Here is a 21,980-nt window from a genome sequence, read left to right on the forward strand (position 1 = left end):
ATAGACACTGGGCAACTGGGGAAGCTGTTGAAATTCAGTTCTTAGACAATAAAACAGTGATGTAAAATGAATTATATGAATATATTAACAAAGAAAAATATCAAACAGAAGGAATGTGTAATGGAAATTTAACTTTGTGTATTGTTCTAGCTCCTTTTTACTGTTTTTATGAAAATAAGGATGCCTAGAAAAAAATAACAGAAAAACAATGTAGACTTCTGTCTTAGCTAGTGTTTCTATTGTGAAGAGACACCATGACCACAGCAACTCTTTTTTCTGTCTTTTTTATTTTTAAATTTAAATTAGAAACAAGGTTGTTTCACATGTCATTCCCAGTTACCTGTCCCTCCCCTCCTCTCATGCCCTCCCATCAATGCCCCCATACCCCCCAACAATCAAGGAGAAAAATCATTTGGATCTGATTTAGAGTTTCAGAGGTTTAGTCCATTATCATTATGGCTGAGTATGGCAGCATGCAGGCAGACATGGTGTTGGAGAAGGAGCTGAGAGTTCTACATCTTCCTCAGAGGCAGCAGAAGAGGAAACGGCTCTACTGGATATAGCTTGAATATTTATGAAACCTTAAAGCCTTCCACCAATAGTGTCACACTTCTTCCAACAAAGTTACACCTACTTCAACAAGGCCACTCCTCCTAATAGTGTCACTCTCTTTGGGTCAAGTATTTAAACACTTTATTCTATGGAGTCGATTCTTTTTAAAGCCACCACAACATCAAAAGAAATAAAGGATACATTGTCTTAAGCAACCATCCAAAGGTGGGGACAATGGCAGAAGACACCTATTATCATGTATAAAGGTCTGATAGCAAATATTTCCTTTAATCCTAGAGACATTCCTGTGTAGCATGTACTCAAGTCCTCAGGCAGCCCACACCATCACATCTCACTAGACTTCATGGTGGGTGTAGACTCACTCTGGGCCAAGGCTATTGTTATTTCAAATGGGAGCCATTCTCCACCAAGGCCAGGACATCCAGTGGTTACCAGCCAACATCTAAAAAAGAATAGAAATTCTGTGCTCTACAGAATTCATGACTGGGTGGAATAGATTTCCAAAATATATGTGTCACAACAATAAATGGAAATAAGGAATAAGATAATGCAAAAATTTGTTAACAAAGAACAAAAAGTCATACAGCACAGGAAGTTGAGGTATTTTAATATTGCTGATATTGTGTTGAATTACAAGTACTATTTAAAAAGGATGGTGAGATCAAAACAGAAATATGGACAAATGGTACAATCATGGAATAATTTCATTATTAGAACGAACAGGCATCCAACACAGTAGGGCATCCACACTATAATTTTTCTAGGACTACATGAACAAGATTATGAAAAAGGTGATTCTGGTCCTTAAGACCCACTCCCCTTGTTAAAGTACTTAGCTAAACCTCTTAATATTGTGGATACTTAGTATGACCTGTGAATGTGGCAGGTTTTCATGATTGAAAAATTCTGCAAAATACTCCAATGTTCTTATTAGTATGTTTATGATATGAAATTTTTGTTAAATTTCCAAGTTTTACCATCATAAGTTTAGTTGAACTTTCTTTTTGCAAAAGATTCTTTCCAAAGCCCCCTTTATGTCTCTATTCCTCAGGCTGTAGATGAAGGGGTTTAGCATGGGAGTCACCACTGTGTACAATAAAGACATAACAGCATCCTTCACAGTAGAGCTACTAGCTGATGGAGATATGTAGAGACCAATGAGTGTCCCATAGAACAGTGACACTACAGACAGATGGGAGCCACATGTGGAGAAGGCTTTATAGATACCTTGAGAAGAAGGGACCTTGAGAATGCAAGACACAATTCGTACATAGGACATGATGATAAGTGCAAATGGAAGGACAAGAAAGATGCTAACCACAATAAATATCACCACCTCATTAACATGGGTGTCAGAACAGGCCAGTTTTAGCAGAGCAGACATGTCACAGAAAAAGTGAGGGATCACATTGTCATCACAGAATGACACTCTGGCCATGAGCAGGGTGTGCAGCATGGCATGGAATGTGGTCAGCACCCAGGACAGTACCACCAGACTCACACAGAGCTTAGGACTCATGATGCTGGTATAATGAAGGGGGAAGCAGATGGCCACGTAGCGGTCATAGGCCATGGCCACAAGGAGGAAGTTCCCAAGGTCTCCAAAAAACAGAAAGAAGTATAGCTGTGTCAGACAGCTTGCATAGGGGATGGATGGATCCTGGCTCTGCATGTTCTGCAACATTTTGGGCATTGTAACAGAGGAGAAGCAGAGGTCAGAGAAGGACAAGTTGCTGAGAAACAAGTACATGGGTGTGTGGAGATGGGAGTCCAGTAGAATGAGGATGATGATGATAAGATTTCCCAGGACTGTGGTGAGGTACATGACCAGGAACAGGGCATAGAATAGGTGCTGGTGCTCTGGGGGGATGGGCAGGCCCAGGAGGAGGAACTGGGTGATGACAGTTTGGTTCCCTTCCATCATTCTGTCTCAGGTACCTTTAAGCAAAAACAAGGCATCAGCTTTCAAAATAAATGTGATCATGTCTTACTGTTCACCACTTGTTAAGTGTTCAATAAAATCAATTCCCTCACCATCACAAAAATTGCATGCATACTCCCATGTTTGTTACCTCTATAATACTGATGATTGTATATTTAGTTCTTTCTTCCATGTTTTAGTGTTCGTTACTTCCTAAATATCTCATGTATTTGATTCTGAGATACACATTTCATTGGTTTTTAAAAAACTTATCTGCCTAATTTGTCAACATTAGTCTATGAATATTAAAAAATAATAGTTGTCTCCTTTTCTGTTAGTATCTCACATGGCCATCATACTGAAAGATTTTTTCTGAGCCAAATTCTCTCAAAATTCTATGTACAACTCCATGACAAACTTTGGATTACCAATGAAAGTGGTCTCTTTTTACTTATAGATTCTGTAATATATTGCTAATTAATTATCTTCTCTGGGTTTTCATAGAAATCTGCAATTCAGCACATTCCAAATATGTTCAGAGTCATGCAAGGAGAACAACAGACAGGTTTGGAAATCATGAACATGGCTGGGCAGTCAGCAAAAAATCACACTCAGTGAGCCTTGGAGAGGCAGAGCCACAAGGACTATATATCATGCGGACCTCAGGCTGATTTTGAACATACCTCTTTTTGTTGCCTTCAAGGTCACCACATCCTTCATAATATATGAGTTATACGACCATTCTCAGAGGTTTCTAGCCCCTCACTTGATTGTGTTACTGGTACTTTCAATAATAGTGATAGACTTTTACTAAGCATTGCTGTTGGAGCAGATTAATAATTCAGTCACCACCCTCAGAAAGAATATAGACATGAAGATTGTTAGTAAAGCCAGTTAAGATGTTTCTGTTAATGGCTTCTAGGTAGAAAACCTTGGAGAACAATTTAAAGTTTAGAAAGGCATACTTTTAATAGTTGTTTGAGGGCCTTGTGAAGGCCAGGAAGCAAGAATAATAGCAGCCTCGCTATTGCTGGCTGATGTACCACTCTTGCTAGGATAGGTTGGTAATTAAAGCTGATGATTAATTCCTTGTACCCATTTCTGCCCTCAGCCTCCTGATATGATTTAATAAAAAACTTTTAATGAGTGGGTATGCATCCTGAGGATTTAAAATAGATGGCTGATTGTTTTTCATAAGTAATAGTATAGATCTGTGATTCTCTTAAATTTTTGTAAGATTTCCTTTTGAGTTGAATAATAAAATGTTGAATACTTTCTTTGCAAGTGCAAAATGCAGCTTGCCAGTAAAGAGAATGGTTGAGGAAAAAATTGCTTGCTTGTACTTTGTTTATCTATTCCAAGTTGTTTGGACATGAATGTGTGTGGGTTCTTAGGTGCATTTGTTTTTCACCTGCAATACATAGAATGTTTAATAATGTAAGGGAAATAAGACACATGATTTTTTTACTTGTACTCATTGTAATCATTCACTGAAAAATAGAATGTATCCATTTTTATATTGCTTGGAAGATTTTTCTGGGGTACATAAACTGTAAGGGAAAAATAGAGATGTTAGAAAGAAGTCAACAGGAGAGATGAAAAGGGAAGCATCGGGATAGAACAGAGCAGATAAAAAATGGAGTAGAACAAGCAATAAAAAGGGTAATGAAATGAAGGAAAAGCTTTCATTCTTCAGATAAGAACTCTGTGTGTTTTTCTTGCCAACTCTGTATCTCATTCCCAGGCTCTCTGACATGAAGGAGGCTTGATCCTCTGCAAAAATACATCCTAATGTAAATCATCTCTCTCTGGTCATCCTACTCTCCTGCCTTTATAGCTCAGTGAGAGGAATTCCAAGTTGCATCACAAGCATGAATTTTAGCGAATTCATTTATTCATTTTACCTTCAATCTAGGAAGCCTGATAGATTCTCCTCCTTGTTACTTGCTGCTCCTCCATGGCTTACCAGAAGACCATATCCATAGAACACTGTGACACCTTCTGTCTTCTGGAACATCAAAGCAGATGTGTGTGTGTGTGTGTGTGTGTGTGTGTGTGTGTGTGTCAGAGTTTCTGTTCTATCAAACCCCTTTTCAATTTGTTTCATCCATACAGTGGCATCCTGAAATGGTAATTTGTTTCATCCATACAGTGGCATCCTGAAATGGTAATTTGGTATTTTTTCTGATTATTGCTTCATGGTGATTATCATTGCTCTTTAGAAAGAGACATTATCTGTAGTATATGCATACATGCATATTAGGAGGTAGTTACTTAATCAAACCTTGAACACCTGGTGAGACTGGGAGAGGCCTGGTACCATGTTCCAGGCTTCCCATCCTCTCTGCACTTCATCTGATGCCTCTGATCACTGTTTTACAGCTGATTTCACATAATACTGCAAACTCTGTGCAGAAAAGACTCTATCTGCCTTCACCTTGCAGCAGGGACAATACCTGGCATGAAGCTTGGTTGAAACCCATGCTTCCTGAATATATCCTGGATGTGCTTCAGCCTCATATTGATTCACCTAATTTTAAAGGCAAAAAACTTTCATTGTAATTACAATACTCTTTAAAATATCTTTTCAGGATACAAATCTACTATATAACTATCTAGCATGAAAACTACATTCTGTGTACAACTTTTCCCATAATGTTAGTGAATAAATATAAAATTTTTATAATTTGATTCTGAGAGTGCCATAGAAGCTGATGTAGAAAAATGAACATGAAGATTATATCTTATAAATTATTAAAATATTAAAAAGAAGGATATACTTGTCTCACAATCTCTAGGGCTTTTCCTCCCACATCTGTTCAATTACTACTGGCTCATTAGACATATCAACTTTGGTCCTGACACTAGGTTTTGAGAAACATCAGTTTTAAGGTTTCTCTGAAGTTTCAGTTCAACCTTGTTAATATTTTAGTGGGCACATTTGATTAAACATTACCATTCACACTGTAATGAGACTTGTACAATAAACTGAAAGATATCACAAGAAATTGTGCTCTCCTGAAGAATTTTGCTTCTAGTCTGCTTAGGACATACAACTTCAATCTCTAGTATTTCAGGTACTCCACTCTGCTGACTGTCCCTGCAGATATTAAGTTTATATAATTAAAAATGCCCATCTGTTTGATTTCTTCTGGACAATCTTCTCTACTAATACTCAATCTGTCTCAATTCTGACAAAGAAAACAGAGGAGGAGTATTAAGAGCTGTGGGAGGGTTGGGAATGTAGCTCAATGGTACAACTCTTGCCTATCTATATGTCTAAAATACTGCATTTGATGTCTAGAATTAAAGAATCAAAGAAAGAAAAATATCCCCAAACAAGCAAACAAAAATGAAAGTGAGGGTAGAGGAAGAGAGAGGGCGGGAGAGACAGAGACAGCGATATAGACACAGACATACAGAGACACAGAGAAACAGACAGAGACAGAGACAAGGCAGAGACTACATGCATTAAAATCATATGTGGGATCTTCATCTTGTTGGTGTTTGCATATTTGAGTGTTACAAAGGGTGAGACATATAGGAAAAACAACAATGGTTCTGAATTCTGTTTATTTTTTCTGTGAATTATTGGAACTGTCTCTTGTGTAGAAGCATGTGGAGCAGTCAGAATCCAGAGACCTCACCTGGTGTTATTGTCCCTGATGACCTAATGACTGTATTTTCTTCAGCTGTCAAACATACAATTTTAGATCTGTACAGCATATGAAGGTTTTGATGGACTTGTTTCTAAAATTAAATATGCAAGTATCTCTTCGCATAACAGTATAGACATGGATGAAATAGCCCCAGATCTTGTGAAACAAGTACATGTTTCTTTTATATTTAAAACAATGTATATAATAAATTAGTAATCACATTTAACTTTCCATATCAAGTTCAGTGATGCTCAATGAACAGAAGCACAAGGAAATTAATTTTAGTCACCAATATTACAGGAAACGGTACACCTGACCCACTCACATATTTTTCGTAATCCAAAATTTCTTGTCTTCAATTGGTAGCAGACACTGATTATGCACTAATTATGCCCCTGAAGTTCCGATTCTACATGGCAAATGAGCATACAAGTGACATCAATAGTACTGTTAGTGGACTGTGTTTAGGAACAATTGCATCCATCACAATTAAACATATCGATTTTGAGCACTGTCAGATAAATTTAATTATGGTCTTGGGTATTTCAACTTGTTCATAAATTATTAAAGCTCCATAGGTGAAGGTATGTTAAAGATTTAAATATACAGAAGGTATGTTAAAGTTGATGTAAGAACCAGCAGGCTGGGCATATCAGTTCATAACTAATCACAGCACTTGAGAGACTGAGGTCATAAGATCACCTCAAGTTCAATCCACACTAAGGTTACAAAGTGAGTCCCTTTTCAAAAACCTGAAGAAACAATGTGATGCAATGATATGACCTTTGAGAACTTTACATAAGGAGTATTTTTAAAGACGTCACTTTTTACTAAAGAGATTATAAATGGTGTCCATGAAAAAACACTTCAACAATAGCAAAGTCTTCAGGAGAAAGAGTTAATAAATGATTTTAGCCTACCTGAAACCTTGTGCTGAATAACATCATAAACCATTATACTCAGGCTAGAAGAACTGTAGGAAACAGCTCATCCTTACCCAGGATGATGCCCTGATAAAAGATATCACTCTCATTTACTCACTGCAGATGCAGGTTATAACAAGTCACACAGTCATCCAGTAAGTCTGCACTTCTGTTTCTCTCATATCCCCTTCTAGTTATCCCAAGCCTAAGAGGATCTGCATCCCTAAGGAGTGCAGTAACTCATTAAAGACAGTAATTACCCAGGACCTCTGTAGGACCACTTTTTCCCAGAGTCATACAGTGGTGACTGATTATCACCACTAATCACACATTGCAATACTTAAGGGATGGTGGACTTGGAAGAAAAACTCATGAATGGATGCTTATTTGTTTATTTGTTCCTGTGGGAAATTCTCTGTGGACTGGGGAGGGGAGCATGAGGAAAAGAGTGCACAAAATCCCTAGAAATTATCAGAGACCACAGTGATTGATAGAATGTATATTAGATATCATAATTTTCTAAAGAAGCTACAGTGGCATTTAAATACGCATAATTTGGAAATGCTTCCAGGTAGCAAACAGTCTGTGAGTATAACTTGGCCTCCTGTGAATCAGGCTGTATGAAGAATAGTAATGTTGCTAGGGTGGATCAGACTTTTGTGACCAATTTCCATTCTCTTCTAACATGTTAAAGACAGTAATAAGACAAGAGCTGAACTGGCCCAGACCATGCTTAATTCTTACTCTAATTAATATATAAAAGAAAAACCCAGATTCCCACGACATTTGGTTACTCACTTTTTTATCCTTTCTTCTTTAGGAAAATGTTGATAACACTGCATCACCATCCTTCCAACCATTCTCTGTAGGCTTCATTTTATGTCCTACTGCCATGTCTTATACCCTGTCAATGGTCCTGCAGAAACAGATAACTTGTAGTTTCTTACTCCTGGACCAGCTTCAGGTACTGGCAATTATCAGCTAGATTAGGTTCCCTACATAGTGGTACACTGTAGGGAATCTGAATTCTTTATCACTGGTCTTGTATTTACTGTTTGTTAGATGTAATAGTGATGTCTATTATTGGATATGCAAATCTAATTTTGTATAAAGCATCTCTCACGACTTAAATCATTCCAACATAAACAGACATTTACAAGACCTTAATATTCTACCCCAAATATATTAGATTTCATGAACACATCCCATAAAATAGAAGAATGGGAAAAAATCAAGGCACAAAAGCGTTAGATTTCCTGCATACCAGTAATAATTTTATAGAGTAGGAAATCAGGAAATAAAATCTCATTTACAGCAGATTCAAAAATTACCTAGGTAGGGAAAGATCTCAAAAATGAAAAAATTTAAAAACATTGGAGAAAGAAAGCTGGGATAACTAATATCTAAATGGACTTAAGAACTCATATGAAGAAGTAAACTTAACCATCTACATATGACTGGTGAGGTCATGGAACTTCGAGGATAACCTAGTACTATTCTTTATTAAACTAATATAATTTCTAGCTGCATTCAATATACATATTCTTATATCCACAGGTAAGTGTAGCTTGGGAACCTACTAAAGACAGAGACTATATAGAAATCCTTTACTGGTCAAAGTGCAGAGAACAACTGACTGTGGTGCACCCAAAATATATGGATACATCTATAACACAACACCTACACCCCTGATTCAGGATCATTGTGGAAGAGTCAGAGGACTAAGACATCTGCCACAAAACAGTGTTTTTCATGTGTGACAGAGATGCTGCACCTGTAAAATCCCAACAATGTGAGTGTGTAACACAAATCAATAAAGGACCCAGAGAAAGATACAGAGGTTCAAGCTGAAGATCAGGGAAGCAAAGCAGCCAAGCTACAAGAGAGCTCTTATCTCTAACAGTGATAGGGCAATCCTATTCTCAATGTGGTGGGAGAATGATGCCTAATACAGACTCCTGAAGGCCCTTCTATCATTTATAGCCTTCTAGTGCTGGGACTAAAGGTGTGTGATCCCAGGTGCTGAGATAATCTGATCTGAACTAGGGGGTTCTCATGGACCCCGGACTGACAACTGGGAAACCAGCTTCCATAATCATGGGTGTTAGGAGGCCTGGGAAATCTATGAGGCTTCTGGTAGTGCATCAGTATTTATCCCTAATATACAAATGGAATTTGGGAGCCCATTTCAAATAAAGGGAGACTCATTCTAGACACACAGGGGAGGGCGTAGGCCTTGTCCAAATGATTTGACAGAATTTGAAGATCCCCATGGAAGTCCTCACCCTCTCTGGGGCGAAAAATGGGATGGGATCAGGGATTTGTGGGGAACATGGAAGGAAAGGAGGGAGAGGGAACTAGGATTGACACGTAAATCAATCTTGTTCCTAATTTATATATTTGAAAAGGAAAAAATACAATGGGATACTAATAGAATATACAATGTCAAAATCATTATGGGAGAATCTGTAGGAAATATTAGAAGGAAGCTTGGTGGTGGAGAGAATTCATCTTTATTGTGTCATAAATATATTACTTAAACTTCTTTAACTGATACATCAGTTAACTTGGAAATCAGGGTAAAATGATAAGTTGTAGCAACTTAAGAATATACCTAACGGAGATCATATTGGAGAACATCTTTTCTACTATGGATTTCCAAGATTGTTTATGGAAAGTAAGTAGGAAGATATTGCCATATATGAAAGGCAATCCTACTTTGACTACTCAACTAAACCTCCTCTCTTTTATGTACTTAAGAGTTATGTAGTATGCCCTTACATGTAGGTCCTATTATGAGGGGCAAATCTGACATAAAATATTAACATCTATGGATGGAAGTATCTATCCCGACCAGACCTGCGGCTGTTTAGTCCCAAATAAACACAAAGAGGCTTATATTAATTAAACAGTTTAGCCATTGGCTCAGACTTCTTATTGGTTAGGTCTTTCTTAATAATTAACCCATTTCTATGTGGTCTTAGCCGACCAGTGATGCCCAGGCTGCTTGCGTCCTTGGCAGATACATGGTGTCACCGTCATTCTGCCTATTACCTTTCTCCATCCCTGTTTGGATTTCCTGCCTGTCTAAATCTTGCCTGTCCATTGGCTAAAACGTATTTATTCCTCAACCATTAAGAGAAACATACTTTACAGAAGGGCATCCCCATCAATGAGATATGTCTGCTCTTGACAGCATCAATCTTCTTCAGAGAAGATGATCAGCATTGAAGAAAGTCCAGATAGAGTTCACATTCTTTGCCGCAAAAGTAATCCACTGTGAAGATGAAAGTTTCTGTCCGGCCTGACTGATCCCACAGCAATTTATTCACAAATAAACACACAGAGGCTTATACTAATTATAAACTGTTTGGCTGATGGCTCAGGCTTCTTATTGAGTAACTCTTACTTAATTATTAACCCATTTCTATTAATCTATGTATCTCCATATAGTCTTGGTTCACCAATGATGCCTGGGCCTCTTTCATCTTCATCAGCTACATGGAATCTCTCTGTTTATTTACTATCTGCATTCCTCCTCCTTACCTTCTCTTAGTCTGGTCATCCCACCTATACTTCCTGCCTGGCTACATCCTGCCTGTCCATTGACTTAAACAGCTTTATCCATCAATAAGATGAGCACATATTCACTGCATGCAGAGGGACATCACCCATCACCACTGGGCAAGAAAGTGGCTTGACTCGACTCCTGAAACTATGCTGTCCAAATTGGCCAAGAAGGACACCAAATAGAGTGACTTCAATCCTTGACAAGACAAGAGCTGAGATAGTTCTTTAGAAAATCCTGCTTCACAGTAAAGGCTGTAGGCCAAAGATGGTTGCCCAACATTTCAGTAGAATCTTGGTTGACTCTCCAGGCAGCCAGCTGGTTTTGTCATTTCTCACATTTTTTGGAAGACACTAGCTACCACTTCCTGTTTACTCAGTCAATATTAATTCCTTCTTCACTATCTGAGGAAGTTGAAGACTAGATAGATAGTGTAGTTACACTTTACATCACTTACCAGGCTCAGAGAAGAATCTCACTAAAGAGGTGTAAAGTATAAAAGTCTGAGAGACATTAAAAGATAATTTGATAATGCAAACTAGAATAGAAAGGAAATTAGGTACAAGACTTTGGACTCACCAAAATAGAATACATAATGAAGTGTTTCCTCTCAATTTGCGAAATGCTAATGAACTAGACATTATTGATATACTAATTGCTTGTATATATTGTATATACTTACTGTACTTATTGTATATAGTATTTCTTATGTTAGTAGTTTTTCTTTTTGTATTAGACAAAAAGGGGAATTATGGTGATATATTCTTTATGATTTAGTAAATCTTGCCTGAGGCTTCAGAAAGCAAAGTCCATATCAAGCTATAGAGATCAGGTAGTGATGGTATACAGCTTTAATCCCAGGACTCAGGATTAAGAGGGAGACAGATCTCTATGAGTCCAAGACCACCAAGATCTACCCAAGATTGATCCAGTCCTAAAGAGAAACATCTCATATAAAGATGACCCCAGCACCTGGGATAACACACCTTTAATCCCAGCATTAGGGGGTATACAAGACAGGAGCAAGGTGTCAGAACAGGCATTCAGTCTTAGGATTCTTCAGTCATGTTCAGGAGAGAATAGCAGTCTGGGATTCCTGTCTGATGTTTGATGGAGGCAGGATTGTCATTCATTCTGAGGTCGAGGTAAGATCAAGGTGCTGGCTGCTTTGATTTTCTGAACTTCAACTTGAAGCTTGAACCACAATATCAGTCTCTGGGTGTTTTATTTATCATGTTGCAAACATCATTGTGTTTATTACATAAAATCCATTACAATGAGATTTTCATACTGTAGATAAGTCTTCTTAGGGACCTCTTTATACCTCTGTTCCTTAGGCTGTAGATGAAAGGGTTCAACATGGGAGTCGCCACTTTGTACATCATAGCCATGGTAGTTTCCTTCACAGTAGAATTATTAGGTGATATACATAAATAGAGACAAATAATCATCCCATAGAACAGACACACAAGTGGGAACCAAAGGTGGAGAAGATCTTTTGGATGCCTTGGGTATAAGAGACCAGGAGAATGGAGGACACAATCCTTACATAGGATATAACAATGAGTATGAACAGAACAACAGCTGTCAGGCCACTCATGATAACTATCATCAACTCATTAACATAAGTATCTGAGCAGGCCAGCTTCAAGAGAGCAGTTATGTCACAGAAAAAGTGTAGAATCACATTGTTCTTACAAAAAGATAATCTAGCCATGAGGATGATGATAATAAGATTTCCCAGGACAATGGTGAGGTAAATGGCCAGGAACATGGCATAGAACAGGTGCTGGTGATTTGCGGGGATGGGCAGGACTAGAAGGAGGAACTGGAATGACAGTTTTGTTTCCAATCATGATATGTTTCCAATGAAGTTAAGAAAAAAGTATCAGTTTCTTAAACTTCCAGTGGTTGAACATGTATGAAATCATAGTTCAAATCCATTCTTTTGTCTCAAGTAGAAAGAAGAATTTTTACTCATTTTTATATTATTTACTTTTATATTCTTTGCCTCACTGTGGCCTGGAATATACTAATCCCTTAACTTTGTCAATTATCCTTGGTAGATGATGACATGCTAACCCAGTCCTGTATACTCTGCTGATACTCCTCAATCCATCTCCATGTCCCAGTGACAGCACACATGTTTCTATGACACACATGGTGTACTACTGCATGTTCTTCAATAATTCATCTTATTCTCATCAAAGTTATTGTAATCTCTATATCTAAGTATGTTCAGTCATTATGGTCTTCTGCATGTTTTTTCTATTCCAGCTTTGTCCAATCACTGGTAATTACTTCTGCTATGCAAATGTATTGAAACATCTCTTTCCTGAATACCTGCTTCTTCTAATCAGCCATAGTTCACTCCATTCTATAGTTTCTTATTTTGTGATTTTCTTGAATTATTTTTGCACACATGTCCCTCATAATTCTATATGAACACCAAGAAAAACACATATACTTTAATGTGCTAGGTTACCAATTAAAAGTCAGATATAGCAGTGTCTCTAACCTAGAGACTTAGCTAACTCACTGTTGACTTGTTCTCCACGTGGTTTTTGCTCACAGGCATCTAAGGCTCAATGCATCCTAAGAAAAATTTATTCCCCCCTCTTCCAAGATCTGTCTCCCACTTTTTTGTTTCTCATAATATAAAAAAAGAATTCAATATCTAATATGTGAGTTTTATTACATTTTTTTTCTTTTTGCTTACCTTGACATGCGATCTAGCACAACATATGGCCTCTCATTTTCATCCTCTTCTTATCCAGGTATTCTTAGAAAGGATGCCATTATTTCTTTCTTGAAATACTGAACTCAGAATTCAATTCCTACCTATGTCCCGCGTTTCTACACTAATTTCTTAATATGTTTAATTCAAACTTGCATTTCTCAGATGACCATCTTGCTCTTAATGACATAATTCCAATCATGCACACAAATAATGCTTGCTTGTATGATTTGTACCAAACTTTACAATATGGTCTCATAGGGTGCCTGCATTCTTTTCTTCAATAATATTGTATTTCAAATTGAAAGTTGTGCCTCCTTTATTTCTGATTTGGCATTCTTTTTACTTTTTACTTTCTCTGATTTGTGGCATTTCTCTGATTTATAGCATGGTTTTTCTTATTTATGTTTCAAACTATGATATGTTATATGCTAAGTAAAACCTTCCTGTGTCCCTCTATACAGTAACATTTGCTATCATGTTCCTTCAGCACTTTGTATTCATTGCACAGCCACTGATGGCCCTGATCACTGGTTCACAGACACTGTTGCCATCTTCTGCACATGATGCCATTCCTGCTCTCACCCTTCAGCAAGGCCAGCTATATGTGAACATGGCCCAGTGTACATTAAAATTTCATGACTGAGCTGTATTTATCTTGAGACAAACACTCTTTCATTTTTAAGCTATAAATGAACATTAAATAAAGATAATTTCTTTTCTTCAATCTCCTGAGAATATAAACTCAATAACTTGACAATTTAGAATAAAAATTTGATGCTTTTTAAAATTAGCTTTACAGATGTAGTACTGTATTTATGATAAGCATTAGGATGTAGTGCTCTTTTCAATAATACTAATGATTCAAACTTTTTATGCTTCAATTCCTGATTTCAGTGATATAGATGCAGGAAAAGAAATACAATGAATATTTGATAAAGTATAAGTTAGTTTTATCTTTCTCTCTTGACTTCATCTTCAGATATCCATCACTAACTTGATAGTTAAAAATTATAGAAACTGGACTCTGTCCTGATAGCAATTTTGGGCAAATTATAATTCTGGATATTTCTTTTTTAGATTTTTTATTATTTTAATTTTAATAGCTTGTTTTACATGTCAATCTCAGTCCCAGTTCCTTCTCCCTCCTCTCCTCCAGCACTCCCCTACCATTGCCCCCAGCCTCCCACCCTATTGCCATTTCTTTCCACATAGGGGATATCTAGAGTCTGTCATTTCACTCAGGCAGGGTCCAGGCACTACCCTAAGAGTCCAGGCTGAGAGAGCATCCCTCTTTGTGTTATGGACACACAATGTCTGTTTGTATTCCAGGGATAAACACTGATCCACTGCTCAGGGACCCATAGGTTGCCCAGGCCTCCTCACTGACTCTCATATTTGGGGGGTCTGGATCAGTCCCAAGCTGGCCTCCTAGCTGTCAGTCTGGGGTCCAAGAGCTCTCCCCTATTCAGATCAGCTGTCTCTGCTGGTTTTGCCAACCCATTCTTTGCCAATTTGCTCATCGCTCCTCTCTCTGTGTCACTGGGTTCCTTGGGTTCAGTTCAGTGTTTAACTGTGGGTGTTTGCCTCTGCTTCCATCAGTCACTGGATGAAGGCTCCAGGATGGTTATAGACATCAAGTTCATTATCAGGAATGGGCATTCGAGGTAGTCTCTCCACTATTGCTTAGCTGGCCAATTGGTGTCATCCCTTTAGATCACTCGAGGTCACACTGGCGTCAGATCTGTCTTCTAACCTATGATTGCCTCTTCCCCCACTCAACCTTTCTGTTCCCCCATGATCTACTCTCTCTTCCTCTTCTCCCCATCTCTTCTTCCCAGCTCCCACTCCCCCCATGCCTTGCCGTGTTCCCCATCTGTTCAGAGGATCTTGCCTCATTCCTCTTCTCTTGGGTACCATGCATATCTTATAGGTTCTTTCCTGTTTCCCAGACTCTCTGTCAGTGGAGGTGCAGACTAGCACTATCCTGATCCATTGAGACTTCATCTTGATGGACTTTTCCTTTGATGAATATGAAATGTCCTTCTTCATCTCTTTTGATTGATTTTAATTTGAAGTCTAGTTTGTTAGATATTAGGATTGCTACACCCACTTGTTTCTTGGGTGTGTTTGATTGGAAAAATCTTTTCCCAACCCTTTACTCTGAGATAACATCTGTCTTTGATGTTGAGATGTGTTTCTTGTATGCAGCAGAAGGATGGGTTCTGTCTTCGTATGCATTCTGCTAGTCTGTGTCTTTTTATAGGCAAGTTGAGGCTGTTGACATTGAGGGATATTAATGATCATTGATTGATGATTCTTGTTTGTGCTTGATTTATTGGTAGTGAAGTTATTTTGTGTAGTTTCTCCTCCCTTCTTCTTTTGGTGTTTTGTGAAGTGGGATTATATATTGCCTGTGTCTTTGTGAGTGTAGTTATCTTCCTTGGATCTAGGTTTTCCTTCTAGCACTTTATGTAGAGCTGGATTCATGGATATGTATTGTTTAAATCTGGCTTTGTCATGGAATGTTTTGTTTTCTCCATCTATGGTAATTGAAAGCTTTGCTGGATATAGTATTCTGGGCTGGCATCCTTGTTCCCTTAGTGTTTATAGGACATCTGTTCAGGATCATCTGGCTTTCATCGTTTCCTTTGAGAAGTCAGGTGTAATTCGGATAGGTTTGCCTTTATATGTTACTTAGCCTTTTTCTTTAGCTGCTCTTAATATTTTCTCTTTATTCTGTAGGTTTGATGTTTTGATTATTATATGGCAAGGTGACTTCTTTTTCTGGTCCAGCCTATTTGGTGTTCTGTAAGATTCTTGTATTTTCATAGGCATATCCTTCTTTAGGTTAGGGAAGTTTTCTTCTATGATTTTGTTGCATATGTTTTCTGTACCTTTGAGCTGCATTTCTTCGCCTTCTTCTATACCTATTATTCTCAGGTTTGGCTTCTTCACGGTGTTCTATATTTCCTGGATATTTTGTGTTAGTGATTTGTTGGTTTTGAGATTTTCTTTGGTTGACTACTGTATATCCTCCAATGAGTCTTCAACACCTGAGATTCTCTCTTTTATCTCTTGTATTCTATTGATGATACTTGCATCTGTAGTTCCTGATCATTTACCCAGCTTTTCTATTTCCAGCATCCCCTCGTTCTGTGTTTTCTTTATTGTTTCTATTTCAGCTTTCAGTCCTTCAACTGTTTGAGTTGTTTCCTTCATTTGTTTGTTTTGGTTTTTTTTTTTTGGTACTCTTTAGATTCTTCAAGAAATTTGTTTATTTCTTGAATTTTTCCCCCATTTCATGGAGTTTTTTTTATTTTTCTTCTATTTCTTTAAGGGATTTCCTCGTTTCCTCTTTGAGGGTCTCTATCATCATCATAAAATAATTTTTAAGGTATGTCTCCTCTGTTTCATCTCTGTAGTGTTTTTCAGGTCTTGCTGGCGTTGGTTCTCTAGATTCTGGTGGAGTCATGTTGGTCTTTCTATTGCTGAGTGAGCTCTTATTCTGTACTCTTCCCATCTCTTCTTACAGTGGGTGCAGTTGGGGTCTTTCTGTCTCCACTGGTCTCCTTCCTTCCTGAAGCTAAACCTGGGGATGCTGACACTGAAGCTTAAGCTGAAGCTGGGGTCACCGGAGGTTGGGGCCTGGAAGGGCTGATGTCTTTCCTGTGTGAGCAGATCTCCTGGATGCCAGGAGCAGCTCGAGAAGATCGAGGGGATGGGTGTTAGGCGGAGGATGGGGAGTGTCCCTCCGGAGACCCAAGCTCACCTGAAGGTAGGATCGCCAGAGTTTGGGGCCTGGAAGTGCTGACTTCTGGGTATTTCTATGACGGTGTTTTACCCTGTCATTTAAATTTAAATTATTAATTAACATTAAATCAGTGTAAAGGAACTCTAATCCTTCGTAGAGTGACTAACTTTATATGGCCTATTGGCAGAAGAAACAGAAAAACTGAGGTCTTCTTAGAAACTGCATCCAGACTTCCTTGAATTTGAGACTGTATCCCCAGTCTTCCAAAGGAGTCTAGTGTGTACATATGGACTTATTAATTTCCAATTTGTGGATTGTATCTTTAGAATAATTATTTGTTCTGATTTGTTTTCTTCTAGACAGCTCTGTCTAACAAACCCCAGTGTATATCAAAGCCAGAAATGAAAGGAGAAGCACTAAGACATATTGAGATAGGGGCAGGAATTTAGCTCAGTTTTACTGTAGTTACACACCATGCCCAAGGCCCTGAGTTCCACCTCTAACTGAAAAAAGAAAAGCAAAGGAACAACCCACAGAGAAGTGAGAAATTCTTATATTAACTATCTGGTGAGTCTAGATGCTGTTGTCTCCATCCTACTAATGGTTATCAGAGCAGCTGCACTAACAATAACACTTGGATGCTGTGCTTATTTAAAAAGGGAAGAGAAGGGTGAAATCATGTACATAGTTACTCAGGATTATTTTTATTCTGTGAATTAGTAGGGCCCATGACTTATGGAGTCTTACATGGAGAGACTGTAAAGCAGAGGTAACCTGTAAAGCTTGCTGTTGATGACCTAATGAACTTGAGTTCTATTTTTGAGCTCACAATTATTGACTTGAATAGCAAATAATCATCTCACATGGAAGTGGTTGTACTAGCAAATACACGTGCAACACACCTGGGATTCTCTGGAAACAGTGATTCTGGTTATAAAGCTAATAAATCAACTTCATAAGTAGACACCTAAGTTATGCCAATATATCACCAATGGGTTTCAATAAGGAGCAAGCTCTTGTTCATAGCAAGTCTGATCTAAGTTTACTAATTTTCCAAAGCAAAAGATATACTAAAAAGGCTTAAGAACTCCAGAATTACTGCTAAATGAGAAAGTTGTTACTAGGTTGAAATAATTACCAAAATGATTATCAATGCAACTGTGGGACAAAGTATTTCTACAGTATGGCAAAATATTTCAAAGTATGTAAATGACAAAGGATGCTATCATACCTGAAAACGGACACTCACAACTGTCATGAAACTGGAAATGCAAGATTCATAGGTTGGAGGACAGTAAGCTGCCTCCTGACAATTAATCTAGGATGACTGAAGATATATTAAGGTCCCTCACTGGTTCAGATCCTGGTCACATCTATTCATTACAAGCACAAGAAAGAACAGCTTCTGTAGTCAATACATTCTTACATGTCCCCTTCTAGACACCTCAGGACCCAGGGGCTCTGGACCCAGAGGAGTCCAGATCCTGTGTAATTACCCAGGTCCTATGTAGGACCAATACTCTCAGGACCATGAGGTAGGGCCTGAATATTCCTAGGGGAAGGAGGAAATGAGAAATTCAAATGTATGCTTTCACATTGTTTGCCTGTTTATTGAATAGTAGGATTTATGAAAAATCCTTCTTAGTTTTTTTTTTGTTTTTTGAGACAGGGTTTCTCTGTATTGTTTTACAGCCTGTCCTGGAACTCACTCTGTAAACCAGGCTGGCCTTGAACCATCTTAGATTTTTGATTAAGCTAAGAGTGGGCTATTTGAAAACCATGGAAGTAACTGTAAATTATTTGTGTTTAAAGAAATTGGATTTTATCTATATTATTATTTTTTATTTTAATTTTAAATAGCTTGCTTCATGTGTCAATCCCAGTTCCCTCTCCCTCCCCTCCTCCCCCACCCCCCACCATCCCCCCAGCCTCCCACCCTATTGCCACTTCCTTCCACAGAGGGGATATCTAGAGTCTGTCATTTCACTCAGGGCAGGGTCCAGGCACTCCCCTAAGAGTCCAGGCTGAGAGGACATCCCTCTTTGTGTTATGGACACATGAAGTCTGTTTGTATGCCACAGATAAACACTACTGATCCACTGCCCAGGGCCTCATAGTTTTCCCAGGCCTCCTCACTGACTGTCACACTCAGGAAGTCTGGATCAGTCCCATGCTGGCCTCCCAGCTGTCGGTCTGGGGTCCAAGAGCTGCCCCCTGTTCAGATCAGGTGTCTCTGCTGGTTTGCCAGCCCATTCTTTGCCAAGTTTTTCATCACTCCTCTCTCTCTGTCACTGGGTTCCATGGATTCAGTTCAGTGTTTAGCTGAGGGTGTTTGCCTCTGCTTCTATCAGTCACTGGATGAAGGCTCCAGGATGGTTATAGACATCAAGTTCATTATCAGGAATGGGCATTCAAGGTGGTCTCTCCACTATTGCTTAGCTTGCCAGTTGGTATCATCCCTTTAGATCACTAGAGGTCTCACTATTGTCAGATCTGTCTTCTAACCTGTGATTCCCTCTTCCCCTTATTCTACCCCCCACTTAACCTTCCTGTTCCTCCATGACCTACTCTCTCTTCCTCTTCTCCCCCTCTCTTCCCAGCTCCCACTCCCTGCCACCCCTCGCTATGTTCCTCATATGTTCAGAAGTTCTTGCCTCATTCCTCTTCTCTGGGATACCATGCATATCTCTCTTAGGTTCTTTCCTGTTTCCCAAACTCTCTGTCAGTGGAAGTGCAGAGTGGCACTATCCTGATCCATGTCTAAAATCCATATATGAGTGGGTACATACCATGTTTGTCTTTTTGTGAGTGGGTTACCTCACTCAGGATGGTTTCATCTAGTGCCATCCATTTACCTGCAAATTTCTAGATTCTATTGTTTTTTTTCTGCTGAGTAATACTCCATTGTGTAAATGTACCCCATTTTCTCTATCCACTCTTCAGTTGAGGGGCATCTAGGTTCCTTCCAGGTTCTGGTTATTACAAATAATGCTCCAATGTTTGTATTGTGTGGCATAAATTTCCCTGTAATTTTAAGTATACTCTTTCCCCAACAATTTTAATAGTTGTCTTTTTCTCTGTATCAAGTTCAAAGTGTGTTCAAGTCTTAGAAACTCAATACTTTTATCATGCTGTAACAAAGAAGAATAAGAAAAATAACTAAATTATTTATATTTGGGAGTACGTGATTAAGCTGTTCATCAGCAACATAATTTATGCAGAATTCCAGAGAATCAAATATGGGTTCAAAAACCACTAAACTACTAATATCACATGATTCAAATCTAAAATTACACAGTAAAATAATGTCCAGTTACTAAATAGTTTGTTATTAACTTTTAAAAATATATCACCTTCTCCCTCACATGGGAGAGTATGTTTCAATGCCTCAGAAAATATGTGAAGACAAAGGTAGTGGTGAAATTCTATATTGTGGGATTTTCTTCCACACAGGTTTGTCTGAGGACAAACTGATGGGCCAATGGAATTCATACTATCTTTACATATTCAACCCACCATTCTCAAATAATAATCCTAAGTGATATGTTTCTAACATTTAATACACTTGCCTATCATCTTGGATTCTGTAGAAGCACTGAGTTTGAATGAGTAGCTCTTCTTGTACTCTTACATGAACACAAAGATGATCTTACTGTCCTTCTTGTTGGATTGCACCTAAGAACAATTACAGATGTTACCACTAAAACACAGGTTTGTGAACTTGTGAAGTAAAAGTAATCATTATCTCAGATAGGACATTGTTCATAGTTTGCTAGGACCCCACAGGGGAAAGCATAGTAAACAATTGTTCAGCACTACATTAGTGAACTCCATCTCATAGTGATGCACTTGTGTTGAAATGGTGTGCTATTGGGAGAAAATTACATAATGAGCAATTGTAATGAACCCATCTATATGAAAGCAGCCATATGGTGACCATGAAACAAGCGTGTGCACAGTGAAACCTTGGGAGACAGAGAAAAGAAGAATGTTATCATACCTGGAAAACTCTCCTGCTCCACACTGGAAAGTCATGTGGATTGACAGCTTGTCATCAGCTTATTTTCCTGAATTTACCCAGCCCTGAACTAGGACATTTGACTAGTTTGGATTTCTCTTTAAACCTATCTCTATTAAGATATCTCTTTTCTTGTTCTCTTTCTCTATTCTTCCCTGGCCTTGATCTTCCTGATCCCTCATCCTTCTCCCCCTCCTCCTACTTACCTCCCTTTCCTCTTCTCCAGGTGTTGATATATGTCTCTCTTAGGGTCTTCCATGCTTCCTAGCTTCTCTGGGGTCAACAGCATATTTTTCAAACACTATAAAATATCTGCATAAGAAATTTTGAAGGAAAAATAAAAAGAAAGCAAAAGGTAATGTTTATATATTTATTTTTTATATTCCAGCTTCTTTTTATAGTTTGGGGAAAACAATCTTTGAATGGCTACTGGCTAAAAATTCCAGGAAAAAATGTTACAAATAACACCGTTGTATAAGAGGATGATAAAATTTTTTTTCAGGGTCAGGATAGGTCAGAAAAGACAACACAGAAATAAAAACAAAAGGGAAGGATGAGAGTTGAACTGATATAAAAAATTAGTGCAGGAAGAACAGTTGGAGACATTAGGAAAGGTTGTGTTTGAGTTATTTGGATGCTATGGGACATCAGTCTAGGAACATAATATATCACTGACTCACAAGAATGTACTCAAAGGTTGCTACATCCTACCGCAGGGACATTTGTTCAACTATAATACATTGTTTGTTTTTTGTTTTGTTTTTACACACAGAGTTCCTTGTGCAATAGCCCTAGCTGTTCTGGAATTAGTTCTATAGACCAAGCCT

At 38.3% G+C, this 21,980-nt stretch overlaps 1 protein-coding gene and 1 pseudogene across 1 annotated transcript; both read right to left on the bottom strand.

The window, feature by feature from the left end:
* Window positions 1–1,552: 1,552 nt before the first annotated feature.
* LOC121141159 (olfactory receptor 1-like) lies at window positions 1,553–2,512 on the bottom strand. Its single transcript, XM_040748006.1, has one exon. The coding sequence runs from the start codon at window positions 2,495–2,497 to the stop codon at window positions 1,553–1,555; it is 945 nt and encodes a 314-aa protein (XP_040603940.1). The 5' UTR covers window positions 2,498–2,512.
* Window positions 2,513–11,915: 9,403 nt separating this feature from the next.
* Window positions 11,916–12,418, bottom strand: LOC121141204 (annotated as a pseudogene).
* Between the last annotated feature and the right edge of the window lie 9,562 nt (window positions 12,419–21,980).

The sequence above is a fragment of the Mesocricetus auratus genome, unplaced genomic scaffold (assembly GCF_017639785.1).
Source record: "Mesocricetus auratus isolate SY011 unplaced genomic scaffold, BCM_Maur_2.0 Super-Scaffold_100007, whole genome shotgun sequence".
Classification (NCBI taxonomy): Eukaryota; Metazoa; Chordata; class Mammalia; order Rodentia; family Cricetidae; genus Mesocricetus; species Mesocricetus auratus.